A 20500-nucleotide genomic window follows, 5' to 3' on the forward strand; every position below is an offset into this window, starting at 1 on the left:
TTGAATCAGGCGAAAACTTGGCATTTTGTCGGATGCGAAAAAAAGTACCGTTATTATGACGTTGAGCGCCATTCCCGAATTGGTTCGGGTTTGTTGTTTTTCTTGTTTGGGTGCTGATAAAGCGCTGGGCATGGCATCTGGCAGTGTTTTTTTCCTTTCTACAAGGGGGCAGCATTTCCCTTTTTTCCATGTTAGCGCTTTGTATTAGCTTCAGCTGTTGTTAACGCGTTATATAAACCAGTATGTATGTATTGAATTGTATTTTGGACAGCCGCCCTCATTTCAAGCTCAAATAACTCCACACCCATATAATTTAGGAATGAACTCTTTTTTTCTTGTGAAAGCAGAGAGTCTAATGTTTTTTTTGCGCTGCATTGAATGCTTCAGTATTCCTAAAACTCAATATCCTGTGGGTACTGGAATTCGAGTGACAATGATAAAAACCCTGGCACTGGACTGGACACATTTTTGCATGTCTGTCAGTGAATGAGTTAATGGCATGTTTTAAAACATTTTCCATATATAAGGCGCACTGGATTGTAAGGCGTACTGTGTTTTTTTTAATTTTGAAGACTTTTAGGTGGGCCTTACAGTGTGGAAAAAAATGTAGGTCTTTTTCCTGAAGAAACCAAACACACTCCATTTATTATTGTCCTCATTTCTGGTCATCTAATGAGGACTCTTGCTGATCAGCCATGCATATTAGCCATTGGTGGCTCATTAAACACAATGAGAAGGGATCCCCCCAAGACCCCCCACCCCCCGACCCTTATTTCCCCTCATGGACACAATATTATAACACACTTGCTCTCTTAAATTACAGTATTTTCCAATGTAATAAGGCCCACTCAAAGGCCATTTTTCTTTCAAAAGATGACCCTGCGCCTTAGACGCAGGTGCACATTATTTGTGAAGTAACTTTTTGATACCGTATTTTCCAGTAAATAAGGTGCACCCAAAAGCCTTGATTTTCTGCAATAGATGACCCTGCACCTTATACGTAGGTACGCCTTATATGTGAAGTAATAATGAGCTACAACAGGTCTCGCAACTACTGCCAGCAGCCACTGACTCCATTTCTACCCATAGAAGAAGTTATGCATAATCCCAGCCTCTACTGTAGCGCTGTATAATGTGGTGATATTTGGAAAACGTTTATATATTTATATGTTATATTTGGAAAAGTTTCTTCATTCTTTGAAGGTGCGTCTTATCTATGGAAAAAGTTTGAAAATACACCATTCATTGTGGGTGCCCCTTATACTTTGGTGCAATTTATAAACAGGCAAATACTGTATTTGTATATTTTAAAAACCTTTTTTCACTCATTGAAGGGTGTATAGTCCTTATCTATGGAATAAGTTTGAACATACACCATTCATTGGCGGTGTGCCTCATAATCTGGTGCGACTTATACACCGTCAAGTGCGGCATTTATATATTTGATTTGTAAAACTTTTTTTCATTCATTGAAGGTGTGCCTTATAGTCCGGTGCGTCTCATATATGGAAAAAGTTTGAAATCGCACCATTCATTGGGGGTGCGCCTTATACTCTTGTGCACCTTATACACCGGAAAATACGGTAATTATGTATTTAATTAGTACAACTTTTTTCATTCATTTATTTAATATATAGAAAGTTTGAACATACATCATTCATTTGGGGTGTGCATATACACCGGGAAATAGTGTTATTATTTTGGTTGTCCATTTCCCCAATGCAGGCCTCTCAAATTTCCAGAACGAATGAAGCAATTAACACACACAAAAAACATAGACGGTGTGTTGTCCCACCTCCCCGATCTTTAATTCCCGATATTGGTCAAGTGGCGATAATGGCAGCTGATTGAAGCCATTCTTGTAAAAGCGAGGAGGCATGCGTCATAAGGGCGACTGAATTATTCAACTGGCTCACAGACGGGTAATAAATTGCTGATGTTTTTTTATTGGTGTCTCAGCTAAGTATTATTTAACCTTGCTTTAAACTGCTTACTTCCATGCTACGGGGCTTTTAACTCCCATCCATTTCCCTGTGCCTCTCAAATATTGATGGTGAATATGGGAGGGTTGAGTGAGTGCCAGCGTGGGACCCGCCACACACACAAAACGCACACTCCAAACACTCCAAGTGAGACGGCTGCAGTGCCAACTCTTGGCACTTAGCGATTCTGTTTTTTTTTAAGTGTGCCTGTGCAAATGATTCATGTTCTGTTAATCCGGGAACATGAATATGATGGGGGTAAGAAGAGGCTGCTTGGAAGTTTTTTTTGTTGTTTTTTTTTTTTTTTGGGTGGAGGGGGTTAAAATCAGGTTGTTGTTTAAACTGCAGGCTGACAGATTCCTACACATCCTCGCGTTGCGAAAGAGGATTTCTCACGGGTGGCGCAGAGGAGCGTTAAGTGCTGCGATGCTGCTGTGCATGAGTTTACCTGAAATGTTTACTCTGCATTAAGTGCAGGTCGACTCAAAGTGGCTCTTTGACGTTACCGCTTCTTTCATTCGAGATGCTGCTCCTGTAGCACAATCAAGCGCTGTGTTCCCCCAAGTCTCGTGCATTAGATTAGTTCAGGGGTGTCCAAACTTTTTGCAAAAGGGAGCCAGATTTGGTGTGTTAAAAAATGTCGGGGTGGGCCAACTTTGTCGGACGTTCTTTGCATAATAGCAGCAATTAATTGAAATATATTTCAGCGAGCCATTCTGTGTTTTACATTTGCTTTTTTAATTTAATTTCATCTATCTTAAGCATGTGTTTTGGTTCTTTTGAGTCATGCATATCAAAATTGGATTGACTTTGAATATTGAAATTGAATATTCATTTCACTTCACCCTTTTTAATACTAATTAACTTTTTGTCATAGTTGAACAGATGTAATTGTTCTTTTGTTGTTAGTCGCCATTTTAGAAAATGATTGAACATCGCCATTTTGGAAAATTGGATCCCTCATTTAGTCAATTACCGTATTTTCCGATGTATGTGGCTCACTGGAGTATAAGGCACAACCCCAATGAATGATGTATTTTCAAGCTTTTTACAGATATAAAGCGCACCGGACTATAAGGCGCACCTTCAATGAATGAAAAAAAAGGTCTACAAATACATGAATACTGTATTTTCTGATGTATAAGGTGCACTGTAGTATAAGGCACACCCCCAATTAATGGTGTATTTTCAAACGTATTCCATATGTAAGGTGCGTCTTACATATTTATAAGGCGCACTGGACTATACGGCACACCTTCAATGAATGAAAAAAGTTTTACAAATACTTAAATATTGTATTTTCCGATGAATAATGTGCACCGGAGTATAAGGCGCACCCCCTATGAATGATGTATTTTGAAAAGTTTTCCAGATACAAGGCACACCGGACTATAAGGCGCACCTTTAATGAAATAAAAAACTTTTCCAAATATAATATACAAGTATATAAAGGTTTTCCAAATATAAGGCACACCACATTATAAGACGCTACAGTAGAGGCCGGGGTTATGCAGTACTTCTTCTACGGGGGACTTATTGTGGCTCAATATTACTTCACATATAAGGCGCACCTGCATATAAGGTGCAGGGTCATCTTTTGAAGAAAATCAAGGCTTTTGGGTGCGCCGTATACACCGGGAAAATATGGTACTCGTATCCGAATTTGCTGTTCCTAATCGAGCCTCTAGATGGCAGCTTATCACAGGCAGGAAACAGCGCTGCTGCCCAATGGATGAATTCTACATGCGGGCCGGACATTATTGATTTGATGACGGAGGCTGCGGGCCGGATGACAATTGACCACGGACCACATTTGGCCCCCGGGTCGGACTTTATACATGCGGTTTAGTTTTAAAAAAGGAGGATGGGGTGTCGGTTGGTGAACACAGGTCAACGTTGCTACTTTCATGGGTGCAAAGCTACGGTTGGCACAGTCCCGAAATAACTCCGCCCAGAGTGACATTCCGATGCCGACGGTAATAGAAAGCGTCAATGTGTTGAGATCATCAACAGATCAGCCTTAGTGCTGTTTAGTACGTGTTCTCGACTCGCCTTTTCCCTCTGACCCACTTGGTGTCTTGCGTTTGGTTTCTCAGCAGCAGCAGCTGCAGGCTCAGCACCTCTCCCATGCCGCTCACGGGCCTCCCATCCAACTGCCCCCGCACCCTTCTGGACTGCAACCTCCCGGCATCCCTCCCGTGGCGGGATCAGGATCGGGCCTGCTCGCTCTCGGAGCCCTCGGCGGCCAAGCCCACCTTCCGGTAAAGGACGAGAAGAACCATCACGATCTGGAACACAGAGGTGAGCTCCAATTAGCCACACGCCAACGTGTAGCCGAATGTTGCGACAGCTGTGTTGGATGTTCAACAAGGGTATAACATCTCATGGCGGAGGCGCTCCTCCGTCTCTGTAGAGCAGTCGCGGGGCCCTTAGGTGTTGAGCACATCCTGTCTGTTCACATTCTGTCGAGGTAATGAGCTGATACATTCCCAGCCCGTGACTGCATACGCTATTCAACAGCTTTAGCAAACCGATAAGTGAGGCCTCATGCCCTCAAGTTGATTCTCACACAGGGTGGGGATATGTAAGGGGGTGTCTGTTATGATACGCTAACTGGTTTCTTTTCCTTCTTTCTCATGCTTGACTTCATCTTCCTCGTTATGACCGCCATGGCCATGTTTGCCGCACAGAGAGCACGGTGAGTGTGAAAGCAACAATGACTTTTTCCATCCTCTGCATTAGCTTTGTCGCTTTTTGTTTTTCATTGGTAGCACACTAATGTGCTTAACATGTCTTTCTCCAAATTATGTGGTTGGAGTTAAGAATTAGGGCTCTGTGAAGTTTTTCCCCAGACAAATTGAAATTTCGAGTTACTCGTCATTTGTTTGGCCACCCTGTTCTCAAACATTCCCTGACAGTCTGAAAGGAGCTAATCAAAGCTTCAAATTCCGAACCTTCCGCAGCCACGCTGATGCTATTCACAGACTGAAAATAATGGCCCATTAGCCATTAAAAAAATGTCAGTAAACCAGAATGTTTAATAATCAATCTTATGCTGTACTGTCTTTAACTCATTCATTGCCATTCACAAATTTATTTGCCCATTGAAAATATGACGTTGAGCGCCATTCTCGAATTTGTTCGTTTTTTGTTCTTTCATGTTTGGGTGCCGATAAAGTGCTGGCCATGGCCTCTGGGAATGTTTTTTTTTCCACAAGGGGCAGCATTTCCCTTTTGTCCATGTGAGCGCTTTTTCCAACTTCAGCTGCTGTTAAAGCGCATTAAAAACCAATTTGTATGTATTGCATTGTATTTTGGACAGCCACCTTCATTTCAAGCTCATATAACTGCAGATCCTTATAATTTAGGAATTAACTCTTTTTTTTCTGATGAAAGAAGATAGTCCAAGGTTTCTAACGCTTTATAGAATGTTTATGTAGTCCTAAAACTCAATATTCTTTGGGTCCTGGAATTCGAGTGACAGTGATAAAAACCCTGGCACTGGAGTGGACACATTTTGCACATCAACTGGCAGTGAATGAGTTACTGTAAGTTAATTGAAGACTATAAATAATAGAAAATATTCCCGAATCATCAACCGTTGTGCTTTGGCAAACATTCCTGACCTCTTGCTTGAATCAACAGCGACAGGTTCCACCTCACCTGCGACTGTAATCAGAGCAAGCAAGATAGAAAATAGCTCACAATGTTGAAAGATTGAGGGAGAAGGAGGGAAAAATCTCTATTCATAGATTTAATGGACTCTTACTTTCCTCATGGTGACCCCTCCATAAAGTTCAGTGCAATTCTGTAAACTCGAGGTGCTCGGGAGGTGGAGACGGCCCGGATGGACTCTTGCAGCTGGGCTGGGAGCGACTTGGGTTCCTCCCGGTGGAGCTGGAAGAGATGAAATAGACGGATATCAAGGATGTACAAACAACCTATAGAAAATGGATGCGAGAGAGATGCTTTTATATTCCAATTATATTTAAATTGGTGACGATAAAACATACGTATTACAATTTGTTTTTATAGTATTTTGCAAATGACCTACTCAATTATTACATGTTTATCCAATTCATGCTGTAAAATAGTTTTTAAAGTGGTTTTGAACAGTCATTTTCTACAGTTGAAATGGGTTAAAAATATTTCCATTGATTATTATGCAAAGTGATGTTTCGGTTTTCGAACAAATTGGTTTTCGAACAGGTTTATAGAAGGGATTATGGTCGAAAACCAAGGTGTCACTGTATTTCTATTCATAATTGTAGCTGTGGTTTTAATTATGTGCCTGTTTTGTGATTGTAAAGTGTCCTTGAGAGCTTTGAAAGGCGCTTATAAATAAAATGTATTATTTTTTACTTCAAAATTGAAAACTATTTATTCATTGATTTGTTGTGCCCTCTACATGCAATGTTTGGAGGGGATTAAACATTCTAATAGCTTCCCCAAATTCATAAGAGCCCCCTGAGCGAAAACCGTAACTACAATGTGGGCCCCGCGCCAAAAAAAATGAGTTTGACACTCTTGTCTTAAAGGATTTATTTGATCCTTCCCATTGTCTCTCCCTTCTGTTTACCAACTCGTTCCCCCTCCCGCTTGGCACGCGATGAATATTTTGAGGCACAAATGGGAAAGTGTTTTGATTTCCTCGTGGGCGGACCTTCCCGAGCATTTGATTTGAATGGCCGTGATGGCTGATGGCTTGCGATGTGTGGGCGAGATTGAGTTTCGCTAGGCCCGCTCGCCTCAATGGGTTCAGTCATGTCTGAAGAAATGTCCCTCCTGAGATGATTAGCGGGAGTTTTTTTTGTTTTGTTTTTGTTTGTTTCTGCACTCTCGTCCGAGGTCATTTGATAGCCCAGTGGTGACTTTGGTTAATGAGTCACGCTAAGCATCCCTTTAAAGGTCAGTCATTATCCAGACCGTGGCTTTTTGCCCGGGCTGCTTGTCTGTCGGTCATTGTTCACTTCTTTAGCTTGCCGCTGACTTGTCCACATTATAGCTTTTGTTCCACACGGTGAATCGAGGGGGGTGTGGGGATGGACTCCAGCCAGTTCCTCCCATTCAGTTGCCGTCTGGAGTGCGCCGTCTAATGCTAGTGTGGGCGCGCGGGCTCCCCCGAGAAGCACCGACCTCTGTCCCACGGTGTCGTACCCGCTGGCAACGCCGAGGTTGTCTTTCCGCCTCAAAAGGCCGAACTGACACGGCGCCCGAGCGCGGCGCGGCAATCAATGGCCGCCACATCCACATTCTCGCTCTCACGCTTAGCCTGAATGACGGCAGAGAAAAGGCCCTCTGTTCAGCCACAACACTCTGCTCATGTCACCGTGTGGTTGTTTGTTGTCCAGCTCTGAGGAGGAGGGAGTGCCCCTCCACCCACCCCACCCGGCTTAGAAAACAAGCCATCCTCCTTTCAGTTCAAGATAATGGCCCGTTCTGTTGTGTGGCTAGAGACAAGCTAGTGTGTGTGTGTGTGAGTGTGTGTGTGTGTGTGTGTGTGTGTGTGTGTGTGTGTGTGTGTGTGCGCGTGTGTGTGTGTGTGTGTGAGAGAGAGATTGTGCTTGGCTGGTGTCAGGGTACCCTTTGGTGCTGGTTCACAGCTGCATTTTAAGAGTCTGCGGCATCCATAATTGCGCAAATGAAACACTTTTAGTGTTTGCCTTGGCACAGGGTGTCTTCCCTGTGAGCAACTTGTAACAAAAGAATGATTCACTGGTAGATGAAAAGCTAATAAAGCCTTTGTTTGCCTTTCTGCTTTCAGAATAACTCAATATCGCCATCCGAAAGCTTACGCACAGCTAGCGAGAAACACCGCAGTTCCTCAGACTACAGTTTGGACTCCAAGAAACGGAAAGTGGAGGAGAAGGACAGCATGAGCAGATATGTACGTTAACTGAAAAAAAGTGACGATGCTCATCAAATATTTATTTGTTAACTGTCTGAGATGTTTGCTCGGACAGTTTGAACAAAGGCTGGAACACAGAAAGTTTGTCCTTTTCAATTTTCATGAAGCCACTATGGGTGGGCTTGTCGACTGCCACCTGACCTCTGCAGCCCCTGCCAAGCTTTTTATTGATCTTCTTCTTTTCCTTTCGGCTTTTCCCTTCAGGGGTCGCCACAACCAATCATTGTCCTCCATCTAACCCGATTTTGTGCATCCTCTTCTCTCACACCAGCTACCTTCAGATCCTCTTTGACCACATCCATAAACCTCCTCTTCAGTCTTCCTCTCGGTCTCCTGCCTGGCAGTTCAAGGCTCAGCGTCCTTCTACCGATATACGTCTGATATAGTCGCTCTCTCTCCTCTGGACATGTCCAAACCATCTCAGTCTGGCCTCTCTGACTTTCTCTCCAAAGCTTCTAATACAGGGGTCTCAAACTCCGGTCCTCGAGGGCCACAGTCCGACATCTTTTCCAAGTCTCCCTGTTGCAACGCACCTGAGGCTGTGTTACAACAGGTGTGTTGCAACAGGGAGACTTGGAAAACATGTAGGCCTGCTGCCCTCGAGGACCGGAGTTTGAGACCCCTGCTCTAATATGAGTTGTCCCTCTAATGTACTCATTCCTGATCCGATCCAACCTGGTCACTCCCAAAGAAAACCTCAACATCTTCAGCTCTGCTAACTCCAGCTCTGCTTCCTGTCTTTTCTTCAGTGGCATTGTCTCCAGTCCAAACATCATGGCTGGTCTGAAACCCTTCTATCACACATCACACCTGGCGGTTTTGTCCAGCCGTTCCAGCCTGCCTGGACACGCTTCTTCACCTCTTTTCCACACTCTCCATTGCTCTGGACAGTTGACCCCAAGTACTTAAAATCCTCCTCCTTCTTGATCTCTTCTCCTTGTAACATCACTGTTGCGCTTGGATCCCTCTCATTCACACGCATATATTCTGTCTTGCTATGATTTATCTTCATTCCTCTCCTTTCCAGGGCATATCTCCACATCTCTAGTTTCTCCCCCACCTATTCCCTGTTCTCGCTATAGATCATGTCATCTGCAAACATCATGGTCCAAGGAGATTCTTGTCTAACATCGTCTGTCAGCCTGTCCATCACCATAGCAAATAAGAAGGGGCTCAGAGCTGACCCCTGGTGGAGTCCTACCTCCACCTTGAATTCCTCAGTCACACCGACAGCACACCTCACAACTGTCTTACAGTCATGATACATGTCTTGCACCGCTCTGACATACTTTTCCGTCACCCCAGAATTCCCCATGCAATACGACAGCTCTTCTCTGGGCACCCTGCCATACGCCTTCCCCAGATCTACAAAGACACAATGCAATTCCTTCTGACCTTCTCTGTACTTCTCTATCAGCATTCTTAAAACAAACACTGCATCTTTTGTACTCTTTTTCTTTTTTGGCATGAAGCCATTCTGCTGCTCACAAATGTTCACTCTTGATAGTACATGAAAATTCAAGTGATTGCATTAGTAAAACACAACCTTTGTTTTTTGAATATCACACCCATGGACATCCCTCCAAGTCGTCCCCTGGTACAAGAACCAACAGAACGTAGACATTTTAATGAGTAGCCTTTCCATGAACTGATAGATTTGTACCCTGGCTAATGAATATCTTCCTGTGCAGGGGTGTACCAAACTCTCCCTTTGCCCTAGGCTAGATTTGTTACTTGAGAATAACTGTTGAACAGGCTGGGTCTGTTCACATCAAAGTGAGCACAGATTGTCTGTGCTTCCATTGTGGGCCTTGTGTTCGACCAGCTAAGCGTACAACAGCATGAAACTTTTAAATATGAACTTCCATTATGCATATCCTCTATCGCTAACTCACATGTGCTCTTTCTCGCAACAGGACAGCGATGGGGAGAAAAGTGATGATTTGGTGGTGGATGTTTCCAATGAGGTGAGCTTACATTGCTTCTTTTTTTTGGAAAATGTTTAAAGAATGGAGTGGGGGGATTTTTTTTTGGGAGGGGGTCACAAATTTTTGCTGGGGGGCATGTTTGAGAAAATGTACATTTTATCTCAAATATGAACTCTTCCAAGGCTGAGAAATTAATCAATTGCCCAGCCTGGTCTTAGTTTGGTGCTTTCTGCTATCTTTGTGACTGCTTTATTTCCTGCATAGGATAGTTGTCAATATTAAGCGCTTTTTATACCAACTTCAGCTGTTGTTAACGTGCAATAAAAATCATCATGTATTGCATTGTATCGTATCCTAAATTGAAATGTTCACTTTTCTCAAGGACCCCGCCACGCCTCGGGCCAGCCCAGCCCACTCGCCACCCGAGAATGGCATTGACAAGCCCCGCCCCCCCAAGAAGGACACACCCAACAGCCCCGCATCGGTGGCGTCCTCTGGAAGCACCCCGTCCTCCAAGGCCAAGGAACTCAGTCACGTAAGGTTGCAGCCCCGTCGGGTTCAAAGTCGGCCAGAAAAAGGGGTTTAAAAGTGCCGATGTCCCAATAAAAGCAGGACGTTTTTGGCAGTGGATTAGGCCAATCGCTGTCTCGGCTTGAAGTGCATGACTAAAAATCGGGGATAAAATTGTCCTGAATTAGGATCAGTCGGGTTTTCGCTGTTAATAGCTCAATGTATTTAACCATTCTGAGATTTGACCCCCCTCCCCCAAATGAAAGATGAAAGCTAAAGCAGTAAAAGGATAAAAAGTGTCTCCCCCCCATTGTGGCGGTGATCGGTTTTGGAATAAATAGCAGTTGATGGCTGTACAGGACTGCAAGTGTTGTCAGAATTCGACGGGATTAAGTTCACTTTGCTCTCAAATCGGCCAGTCTGAATGCTGCCCAAATTGTGAACGCACTCTCGCTGCCGTCGTTCCTTCGACAGAATGACAAATCCTCGACGCCTGGCCTCAAATCCAACACCCCCACCCCGAGAAATGATGCCCCCACCCCTGGCACCAGCTCCACTCCTGGCCTCAGACCCATCCTGGGCAAACCACCAGGCATGGAGGCTCTTGGTGGGTAGCATTCTCTCTCTCTCTCTCTCTCTCTCTCTCTCTCTCTCTCTCTCTCTCTCTCTCTCTCTCTCTCTCTCTCTCTCTCTCTCTCTCTCTCTCTCTCTCTCTCTCTTCCCTACTTCTCTCTCCCCATCTCTCTTTGTGTCACTCCCTCTCCCTCACCCCTCTCTCTATCTCTCTCTTTCTCCTCCCTACTTCACCCTCCCCATCTCTCTCACTCTCTCGCTTGCTCTCTCTCTCTCTCTCTCTCTCTCTCTCTGGTATTCTCTCTCTCTCTCTCTCTCTCTCTCTCTCTCTCTCTCTCTCTCTCTCTCTCTCTCTCTCTCTCTCTCTCTCTCTCTCTCTCTCTCTCTCTCTTCTCTCTCTCTCTCTCTCTCTCTCTCTCTCTCTCTCTCTCTCTCTCTCTCTCTCTCTCTCTCTCTCTCTCTCCTTCCTACTTCTCTCTCCCCATCTGTCTTTGTCTCACTCACTCTCCCTCACCCCTCTCTCTCTCTCTCTTTCTGAACCTCCCTCTCCCACCCCATCGCTTGCTCTCTTTCTCACCCCTCACTATCTCCCCATCTCTCGCTCTCTCTGTCTCGCTCTTATCCCCCCCCCCCTCTCTCTCTCTCTCTCTCTCTCTCTCTCTCCCTCTTTCTCTCTGTCATTCTCGCCCTCTCTCCCCCTCACGTCCATCTCTCTCCCCATATCTCGCTGTCTCCCTCTCTACGCCCTTTCCCTCCCCCACCTCTCTCTCTCATCTCTCTCTGTCTCCCTCTCTCTCATTTAACCCCCTTTCTCCCCCCACCACCCCCCATCTCTGTCTCCCCCCTCTCCCTATCTCTCCCCCTCCCCAATCTCTCTCAGTCTTGCTCTCTCCCTCTCACCACTTTCACTCTCTATTTCTCATCCCCACCCTCTCTCTCCATCTCTATCTCTATCTCTGCCCCCCCTCTCATAAAACGCCACTTGGCTTTCCCGCCCCATTTGTGCTCAATCTGCCGTCGCGTCACACGCTAACGCGCTGCACCGCCGCTTCCTTTTGTCTACAGCTGCCCCAGCCTTGCGTACACCTCTGTCCATCGCGGGCTCCTACCCCACACCTTTTGCCATGATGGGTCATCACGAAATGAACGGCGGCTTGACAAATCCCGGCATGTACGCCGGTCTCCACATTTCCCCTCAGATGAGCGCAGCAGCCGCAGCGGCTTACGGACGCTCACCCATGGTAACTCACATGCTTGAATTGACAATTTGGCTCAGAATGTCTGGAGAGGACATATTGATAATGTTTTACCAAGCAAGTTACTTAATTTTTGTCATAGTACAGACGGTCCCCAACTTATGAACGAGATACATTCCGAGCGGTTGTTCGTAAGGTGAATTTGTTTGTAAGTTGCTTCAGTGCTATATTTTGTATGGAATGTATGTCAAACACTGAACGGTGAAGTATAAAACACAGACGCTTTAACAGTCATAAAATAAATTCACACCTACTGTAGTACGACGACATATATCCTTGGGTCTTCACTAAGCCATTACTGAAGCTACTGGTACGTAATGACTGAATTACATGCCAGCAGCCATTACTTTTTGTTATGCATCGCGTCCTCCTGGAGCGTCAACTCGGATGGGGGATTTCCTCTCAGCCCACATACCCCACGCAGCCAATTCCAAGCGAGCTCGCCCGGAAAAAGGCGCACAATACAGCATTTCTGTCCAAACATTTTCCGACATACTGTACCCGCAAAAATGTTATTCGTAACTCAATGTTCGTCAAATGAAAGTTGGTAAGCATCTGTAGTAGTATTTTCTTTTTTTATGTGTCCAAAGCACAAATATTACCAAACTGATCAGTGATGCACATTTATTGGTTTATTTTAGATTTCAGAAAAACAGATATTGGATTGGATTTGCCTTCATTAGTCTCACAGTGGAGACATTTACATTTCACAGCAGCTAAGTGATGAATAAACCTAAAATTGAATTTTGTTTTGGACTGTCTAGAAGCAAGCAAAAAAGTCAGAAATGTTCCTATTCACTGCGGCTAATCGTTTATTTCATTGACTTCTCTTTCAGGGTTTTGATCCCCACACCCACATGAGAGCGCCCGGACTTCAAGCGAGCCTCACCTCCATTTCAGGAGGCAAACCGTAAGTACTGCACCTTATTTATTGTCGCAATGCTAAACCCCCACCTTGTAAGGTGAGGTCAACGATGAATTTAAAGCCCCTCCCGTTTCCCCTCCAGTGCTTATTCATTCCACGTGAGCGCCGACGGCCAAATGCAGCCCGTGCCTTTCCCGCCCGACGCCCTGATCGGCCCCGGAATCCCGCGCCACGCTCGTCAGATCAACACGCTGAGTCACGGCGAGGTGGTGTGCGCCGTCACCATTAGCAACCCCACCCGCCACGTCTACACGGGCGGCAAAGGCTGTGTGAAAATCTGGGATATCAGCCAACCCGGCAGCAAAAGTCCCGTGTCGCAACTGGACTGTCTGGTGAGGCATGCCGTGCCGCTGATTCACCCGCTTCACTCATCGCGCGCCTTTTCACAACCCCATTTTTTTTTGGTTTGTTTTGACAGCTACGAGCTGTTCTAACAAAATATTCCTTCCGTTAGCCGTCGGACGATCTTTTGTTACGTGCGGGGGGGCCCCACGTCAGACACACCCGCTCACGCGCACGCTCAGCTGACAGCTTTACTTTAACAAAAAAAGAAAAGAAGAAGCTAGCTTTTGTTCAATAATACGCCCTCTCGACCGTAACGTTTTTGTAGGAAGGAGGCGATAACGACTACACGACATTTAACGGAGAATATCAACACAACAAAGGAATCGTGACCGTACATATCTGTTGAAAAGAGAGCCTAGTAGCTAGTTTAGAAGCTAGCCTAGTTTGAGAAGCACTCATATTGATTTGTTATGACACCTGCTTTTTTTTTCTTTCTAAATACCCCCGCCCCCCCCACTCCACACCCAAAGCCGCCTGGCCTGGCTCACGCATTGATTGCCTTTTGTGTCCCTTGCGCAATAGAACAGGGATAACTACATCCGCTCGTGTAAGCTGCTGCCCGATGGCCGCACATTGATCGTGGGAGGCGAGGCCAGCACGTTGACCATCTGGGATCTGGCCTCTCAGACGCCGCGGATCAAAGCTGAGCTCACCTCCTCTGCGCCGGCGTGTTACGCCTTAGCCATCAGCCCAGACGCCAAAGTCTGCTTCTCCTGCTGTAGTGATGGAAATATTGCCGTGTGGGATCTCCATAATCAAACTCTTGTCAGGTGGGAAGAAAGCTTCTAAACAGCGGATGAAAAGGTTTCTTCAGCCGTCATCTGTATATATATATATATATATATATATATATATATATATATATATATATATATACCTAAAAACGAGCAACCACTCATTTGACGACAGTGAGGTTAAAATCTTAGCGAAAAATAGATGGTTTGAAAGGGGAGTAGAAGAAGCTATTTCTACAAAACAGCAAAACCCTTCACTAAATCGCCATGGTGGTGTGAGGTTCAATTTGGATCGTGCTTACAAAAGAATTCTTAGATCGTTACCACGTAGGCATAGTCATATTGATGAGGTGATACCAGGGCAAATGAGGCAATCAGGGCCAGTTATAGATCATAATCAGTCAGGACAATAGAAGTAATCAGTGTCGCCTCAGGGAATAGTCCTCTGCTCCCCCCCAACCTTAGAGCAGGGACATATCAAGGCAGAAGGTCTGGCACCTCCACCTCTGGACATGAGTTCGCTGACAAAGCTCCTCGGATGAGAAGCGAAACGTCCGATACCTTTAAAAAGTACAGATGATAGCTGAAGAAACATTTTCATCGATGGACCACTCCTATACTGACGTAGTCCTAGAGTAGCCTACACAGATGTCTAAACAGCGGATTTCTTTTTTAATCTTTCCCTTCCTTTTATTTTGCTCCTAGGCAGTTCCAGGGTCACACGGACGGCGCGAGCTGCATTGACATATCCCACGACGGCACGAAGCTCTGGACAGGCGGTTTAGACAACACAGTACGCTCCTGGGATCTCAGGGAGGGGCGGCAGCTGCAGCAGCACGACTTCACCTCGCAGGTACGGAAATGCAAACAAAAGGCGCAATTAGGCAATTTTGGTTGATTCAATTGTCGTGCCGATTTTCTTTGCAGATCTTCTCACTCGGCTACTGCCCGACTGGCGAGTGGTTGGCTGTGGGTATGGAGAGCAGCAATGTGGAAGTGTTGCATCACTCCAAACCAGACAAGTATCAGCTGCATCTGCACGAGAGCTGCGTACTCTCCCTCAAGTTTGCCTACTGCGGTATGAACGCACACAAAAAAAAAGCAAGAGAGACCTTGGCATATATTGAATCCATTGAAAAATCAATTGTCAAAAATAATTTGATCTCATTCACTGCCAGACATGTGCAAAAATGTGTCCACTCCAAAAAACAAAACCCGAAATGATTTGGGATGGCGTTCGACGTCATACTTTCAATTCCCCAATAATTCGTGAATGGCAGTGAATGAGTTAAATAGGGATGAATAATTTACAAAAATAATCACATTGTGATACTTCCCAATCGCTATTTTATTTTATTTTATTCTATTCTATATATTTTTTTATCTACCAGGTCCTCTTGGCAATCTATTTCTTAATTTTTAACAAATTCAAGCCATAACTATTTTATTTTATTCTATTCTATAGGTATTTAATCTGTATTTTTTTTATTTACCAGGTCTTCTTTGCCATGTATTTAATTTTAACAAATTAAAGCCATAATTATTTTATTTGTTTCATTCTATATTATATTTTTTATCTTCCAGGTCCTCTTTGCCACATATTTATTTTACTTTTAACAAATTCAAGCCATAATTATTTTGATTTTATTCTATTCTATATTATTTTATTTGTTTTTATCTAGCAGGTCCTCTTTACCACATATTTCCTAATTTTAATAAATTAAAGCCATAATTATTTATTTTTATTCTATTCTATATTATTTTATTTGTTTTATATTCTATTATTTTTTATTCTATATTGTTTTATTTTTTATCTACCAAGTCCTTTTTGACACATATTTCCTAATTTTAACCAGTTAAAGCCATAATTATTTTATTCTGTTCTATTTTTTTTTAATCTACCAGATCCTCTTTTCCATTTATTTCTCAATTTTAACAAATTCAAGCAGGAATTATTTTATTTGGTTTAATTTTATTCTATTCTATATTAATTAATTTTGTATTTTTTTAATCTACCAGCTCCTCTTTGTCATGTACTTATTAACCTTAACAAATTCAAGCCATTATTATTTTGTTTTATTCTATATTAATTTATTTTTGATTGTTTTATCTACCAGGTCCTTTTTGCCACATATTACTTGATTTTTTACAAAATCAAGCCATAAATGAATCAGTATTAAAATAACATCAGATTGAGGAGACATAAATTTCATGGACTAGTTTTATGCTACAATAGAGAAAATTTAACCACAGATTAATATTAAAACATGCTTCACATCACTTCATTAACTGCAGTTGTTAATTTACCAAAATGTATATTTGCCCACCATTATTTGCACATTTCCCCATTGTTGCAAATGTCCCCATTGTGGGACGAATAAAGGTTTTCTGATTCTGATTACAGCTTCACAAAATATGACCTAACTAGCATAAACGACAAGTCAGTGTGCAATGAGAAAAAGTCAAATAGCAGCTTCCTAAAGTCAGATAGAATTAATCTCTGCCCTCCCTCACAGGAAAATGGTTTGTTAGCACTGGGAAGGACAACCTACTGAACGCTTGGAGGACTCCCTACGGCGCCAGCATATTCCAGGTATGCCGATCAATATTTTCTTTCTGTCTCTGCTCCAAAAGCACGTACGTATTTGAACTAAGAACGGAGGTCACCGCGACCGCAGTCCCGCTCCCCTTTCACTGAAAGCCGAGTTATTGACTCAACAAATAAAAGTGGCTTGGAAAGGCAAGCCAGGCTTCCTTCCGCTTGACAATCCCCCCCCCCCCATCCGATCTGTCGTCACCCCATCTCCCCTCCCTCGACTAAAAATGACGTAACCCAGCCTGAAATGCTTTTCCTTGTTTTTTTTTCTTCTTGGCAGTCCAAGGAATCCTCATCTGTCCTGAGCTGTGACATCTCCACGGATGACAAGTACATTGTGACGGGCTCTGGTGACAAGAAGGCCACAGTCTATGAAGTCATCTACTGAGCGCTTTGGCTGCCATGTTCCTCGTTCGTGGACTCCCCAGCCCCCCCCCCCCCCTCCCCCGACCCCCCCGCAGACGGTGTGGATGTTGCCTGCAGCGCCCCTCACGGACAGACAGCCAATAGGTTTGGCAGTGTCAGACCAAAGTGGATTTTTTTTTCTGGCCCCCCACCCTCGGGTGTTGTGACTTCATCCAACTCACTTGTACAGCGTGAGCGGATTGGATTGGATGTGGATTTGCCTTTATTAGTCACACAGTGGAGAAATGTACATTTCACAGCAGCAAAGTGATGAAAGGAATGAAAGTAGAAAAACAAAATACATGAGCTGCTGGAAAGGCAGCCACTCTCGCGGGGAGAGGGGTTCTCGGATATGACTTCTTATTTTTAACGTGGGAATAAAGTTCCATGACACAGCAAGAAGCGGCGCTTCGCTCTGGATTTTTTTTTCATTGGAGGTCCTGTGAAAAGTGTACATAATGGAGTTTAAAAGAAGAAAAAAAAGGACTTTTTATAGATTTATATTTGGGTGTCCAATTACACTTGTGATGGTTCTTTCTTGTTCTGTGTTTTACTTTTCCCTCTGGGAATGAAAATTAGATTAGGACTTTGTAAGAGGATATTCTAATTCCTCCCCCTTTACCAACACCAACAACCCCCCCGTGGAGCTTGTTTTTCACCCTTTTTCACCCACAATGGTTGCGCTGGCTGACCTTTACAGAAATCTAATTTGGATTTTTTTAAAAAAAAATTTAACCCCTCCCCCTGAAAAACCTCCTCCTCCGCCTTCACTGGATTTTGCTTTAACACAAAGGGTTGACCCATGGATTTTAGCGTTGGATAATTCCCCAAAAATCTTTTTTGATCAGACTGGAAGCAGGAAAAGCATTGGTCTGTACTACTTTTTTGCTCAAACTCTGGAAGAGGAAGAAAAAAAACAACAACTGGGTGAAGACCTCGTTGTGGACTCTGCTTTCAATAACATCCAAATGGATTATCTACTGAAGGATTGATGGCTTTTACATAGAAGCAGCTGGGTCTTGATTTTTTTTTCCGCAGCCTGTTGATGTGACGCTTCATTTCCTCGTTCAACAAAGTCATCCGTCTAAATGCTCCTTTTTCTTGCTTGCTGGTGTTTTTGTTGTTTTTTTTTTCAATGCTTTGTGACTGATATACAAGTCTTACGGTGGCAAGTAAACGTCATCAGCACATATGACAGTTGGCGTATGCTAATTTTCTTTCTCGGAGCTATTTCATAATATTCCACGACAATTGTCTCGACGTAAGCGCATTCAAACTCGCATTGGTGTCGTCATCCTTGAAGACTGTACAGTTGGCAGTTGTTGAGAAGTCAATAAACTGTTTTCGTATAAAAGAGAAAAAAAAAACACTATGGCTGTGACTGCTGTTGTGCAAATTCTTGAGGACAATTGACTTTTTGGTAGTTTTTCCACTTTTTGATCATTTAGTACAAGGGTGTAAAACTCGTTTTTTTTTTGCCGCGGGCTACATTGTTGTTACGGTTTCATCTCAGGGGCCGTTATTAATTTGGAAAAGTTATCACAACAATTTAACTCATTCACTGCCATTCACAAATTTATTCCGGAATCCAAAATATGACGTAGAACGCCATTCCCAAATTAGTTTTTTCATGCTTGGGTGCTGATGAAGGGCTGGACATGGCCTCTGGCAATGTTTTTCTCTGTTCCACAATTGGGCATCATTTCCCTTTTTTCTATATAGGCACTTTGTTCCAACTTCAGCAGTTGTGAAAGCGCTATATAAACCAATATGTATGTACTGCATTGTATTTTGGACAGCCGCCCTCATTTCAAGCTCATATAACTTTAGGCCCATATAATTTAGGAATAAACTCATTATTCTGATGAAAGAAGAGAGTCTAAGGTTTCATACATTGCTTTGAATATTTATGTAGTCCTAAAAGTCAATATTCTGTGAATGTTTATGTAGTCCTAAAAGTCAATATTTTGTGGGTCCTGCAATTTGAGTGACAATGACAAAAACAATGACAAAAACCCTGGCACTGGAGCGGACACATTTTTGCGCATGTCTGGCAGTGAATGAGTACATGAATAACTAGTTTTCAAATCTGAAGTCAAGAATAATGACTGTTAATGTGGTTTATATGGGACAATTTGACATTTTTGTTGGCACTTTAGCAAGCATCACTTGACATGCTTGACTTGCTTTCGCGGGCCGAATAAAATGATACGATGGGCCAGATTTAGCCCCCGGGCCTTGACTTTGACACCGTGGTTTAGTGCCATTGTGAAAAGCCAATCTAAACTTTCGTTTAGATTGAGGTTTAAGAACTTTTCTCGTAGGATAGGTACGAATATGAAAAACTGCATCCTTAAAGTCACATTTAATATCCTTTGTATGCAATCAGAGGTTATAAATGATTTATGTTCATCTGTGTGCTACTAAGATTATTTATATGCCTGATTTCATTTGAATCAAATTTAGTGTTTGTTGCTGCGCTTCATCTCTCATGGTGGTTGGCTATGATTTATTTATTTAATTATTTTAAATAATTAACTCAAGATATTTCAGCTGACCTTCATGGAATCTGAAATGTTGCATATACAATAAGGCACCCAAAAATTCATAATCAGGGAACTGTGGAGCCCAAGTGAATTATCTTGTAACTTGAAATTGCATCAGAAAGGAGACTTCTGTGATATGTGTTCAGATCTATTTTATCTATTATAAGAGTCTTTTACGTTTTGGCATTTGACCAAACAATTCCCAAAGCAAATACGCAAACACTCATTTTTTCAGATTGCATTTATTGGTCCCTCCAATGGGGAAATTTGCAATCGGCAAATGTAAAAGGGTATAAAGGATCAACATACTAGCCATAATCAACATACTTGATTATGGCTAGAAATATGGTGTAACTTGTTAAAAGTATAAATTTTTACATATGGAATTTTGTTCCTAAAATTGTGCAATGAAATATTACACACATTTTTTTCTCAGTTAGGAAAAATTGAGCCGTTAGTAAGGTCACAGTGTCTCGCAGGTTGACAGTATAACTTGTCATTGTTGCCATTTTTTTATGACTGGCTTGGCGTTTCTTTGCAAAGCACAGTCTCTTCGAAGACCGTTAAATGTTAGAAAATAACGCTAAATGCAGACAGGCAAGAGTTGACAAGGTTCTCTGGAGAAGCACAAGAAAAAGGCATTCGACACTCTTGGCAAGACCAAAATACGAAAACTTGATATATATATATATATATATATATATATATATATATATATATATATATATATATATATATATATATATATATATATATATTGTTTTAACTAAAGCAATTTCTCACTCCCAGCAA

The 20500-nt window shown here is 43.0% G+C and overlaps 1 protein-coding gene across 1 annotated transcript in view; it reads left to right on the forward strand.

Annotated features, from left to right (window-relative positions):
* Positions 1-18649, forward strand: part of tle3a (TLE family member 3, transcriptional corepressor a) — a 38503-nt gene extending 19854 nt beyond the window's left edge. Inside the window, exons 8-21 of the mRNA XM_088996333.1 lie at positions 4079-4283; positions 4673-4680; positions 7747-7869; positions 9807-9857; positions 10201-10353; positions 10803-10935; positions 11967-12142; positions 12994-13067; positions 13165-13414; positions 13950-14197; positions 14867-15014; positions 15089-15239; positions 16678-16754; positions 17038-18649. Of these exons, the coding sequence (XP_088852459.1) occupies positions 4079-4283; positions 4673-4680; positions 7747-7869; positions 9807-9857; positions 10201-10353; positions 10803-10935; positions 11967-12142; positions 12994-13067; positions 13165-13414; positions 13950-14197; positions 14867-15014; positions 15089-15239; positions 16678-16754; positions 17038-17145 (1905 nt within the window). The 3' untranslated portion in view covers positions 17146-18649. The remainder of the gene's footprint in view (positions 1-4078; positions 4284-4672; positions 4681-7746; positions 7870-9806; positions 9858-10200; positions 10354-10802; positions 10936-11966; positions 12143-12993; positions 13068-13164; positions 13415-13949; positions 14198-14866; positions 15015-15088; positions 15240-16677; positions 16755-17037) is intronic.
* Positions 18650-20500: the final 1851 nt, after the last annotated feature.

The sequence above is a fragment of the Hippocampus bargibanti genome, linkage group LG05, assembly GCF_051943395.1.
Source record: "Hippocampus bargibanti isolate YZ-2025 linkage group LG05, ASM5194339v1, whole genome shotgun sequence".
In the NCBI taxonomy this organism is placed as follows: Eukaryota; Metazoa; Chordata; class Actinopteri; order Syngnathiformes; family Syngnathidae; genus Hippocampus; species Hippocampus bargibanti.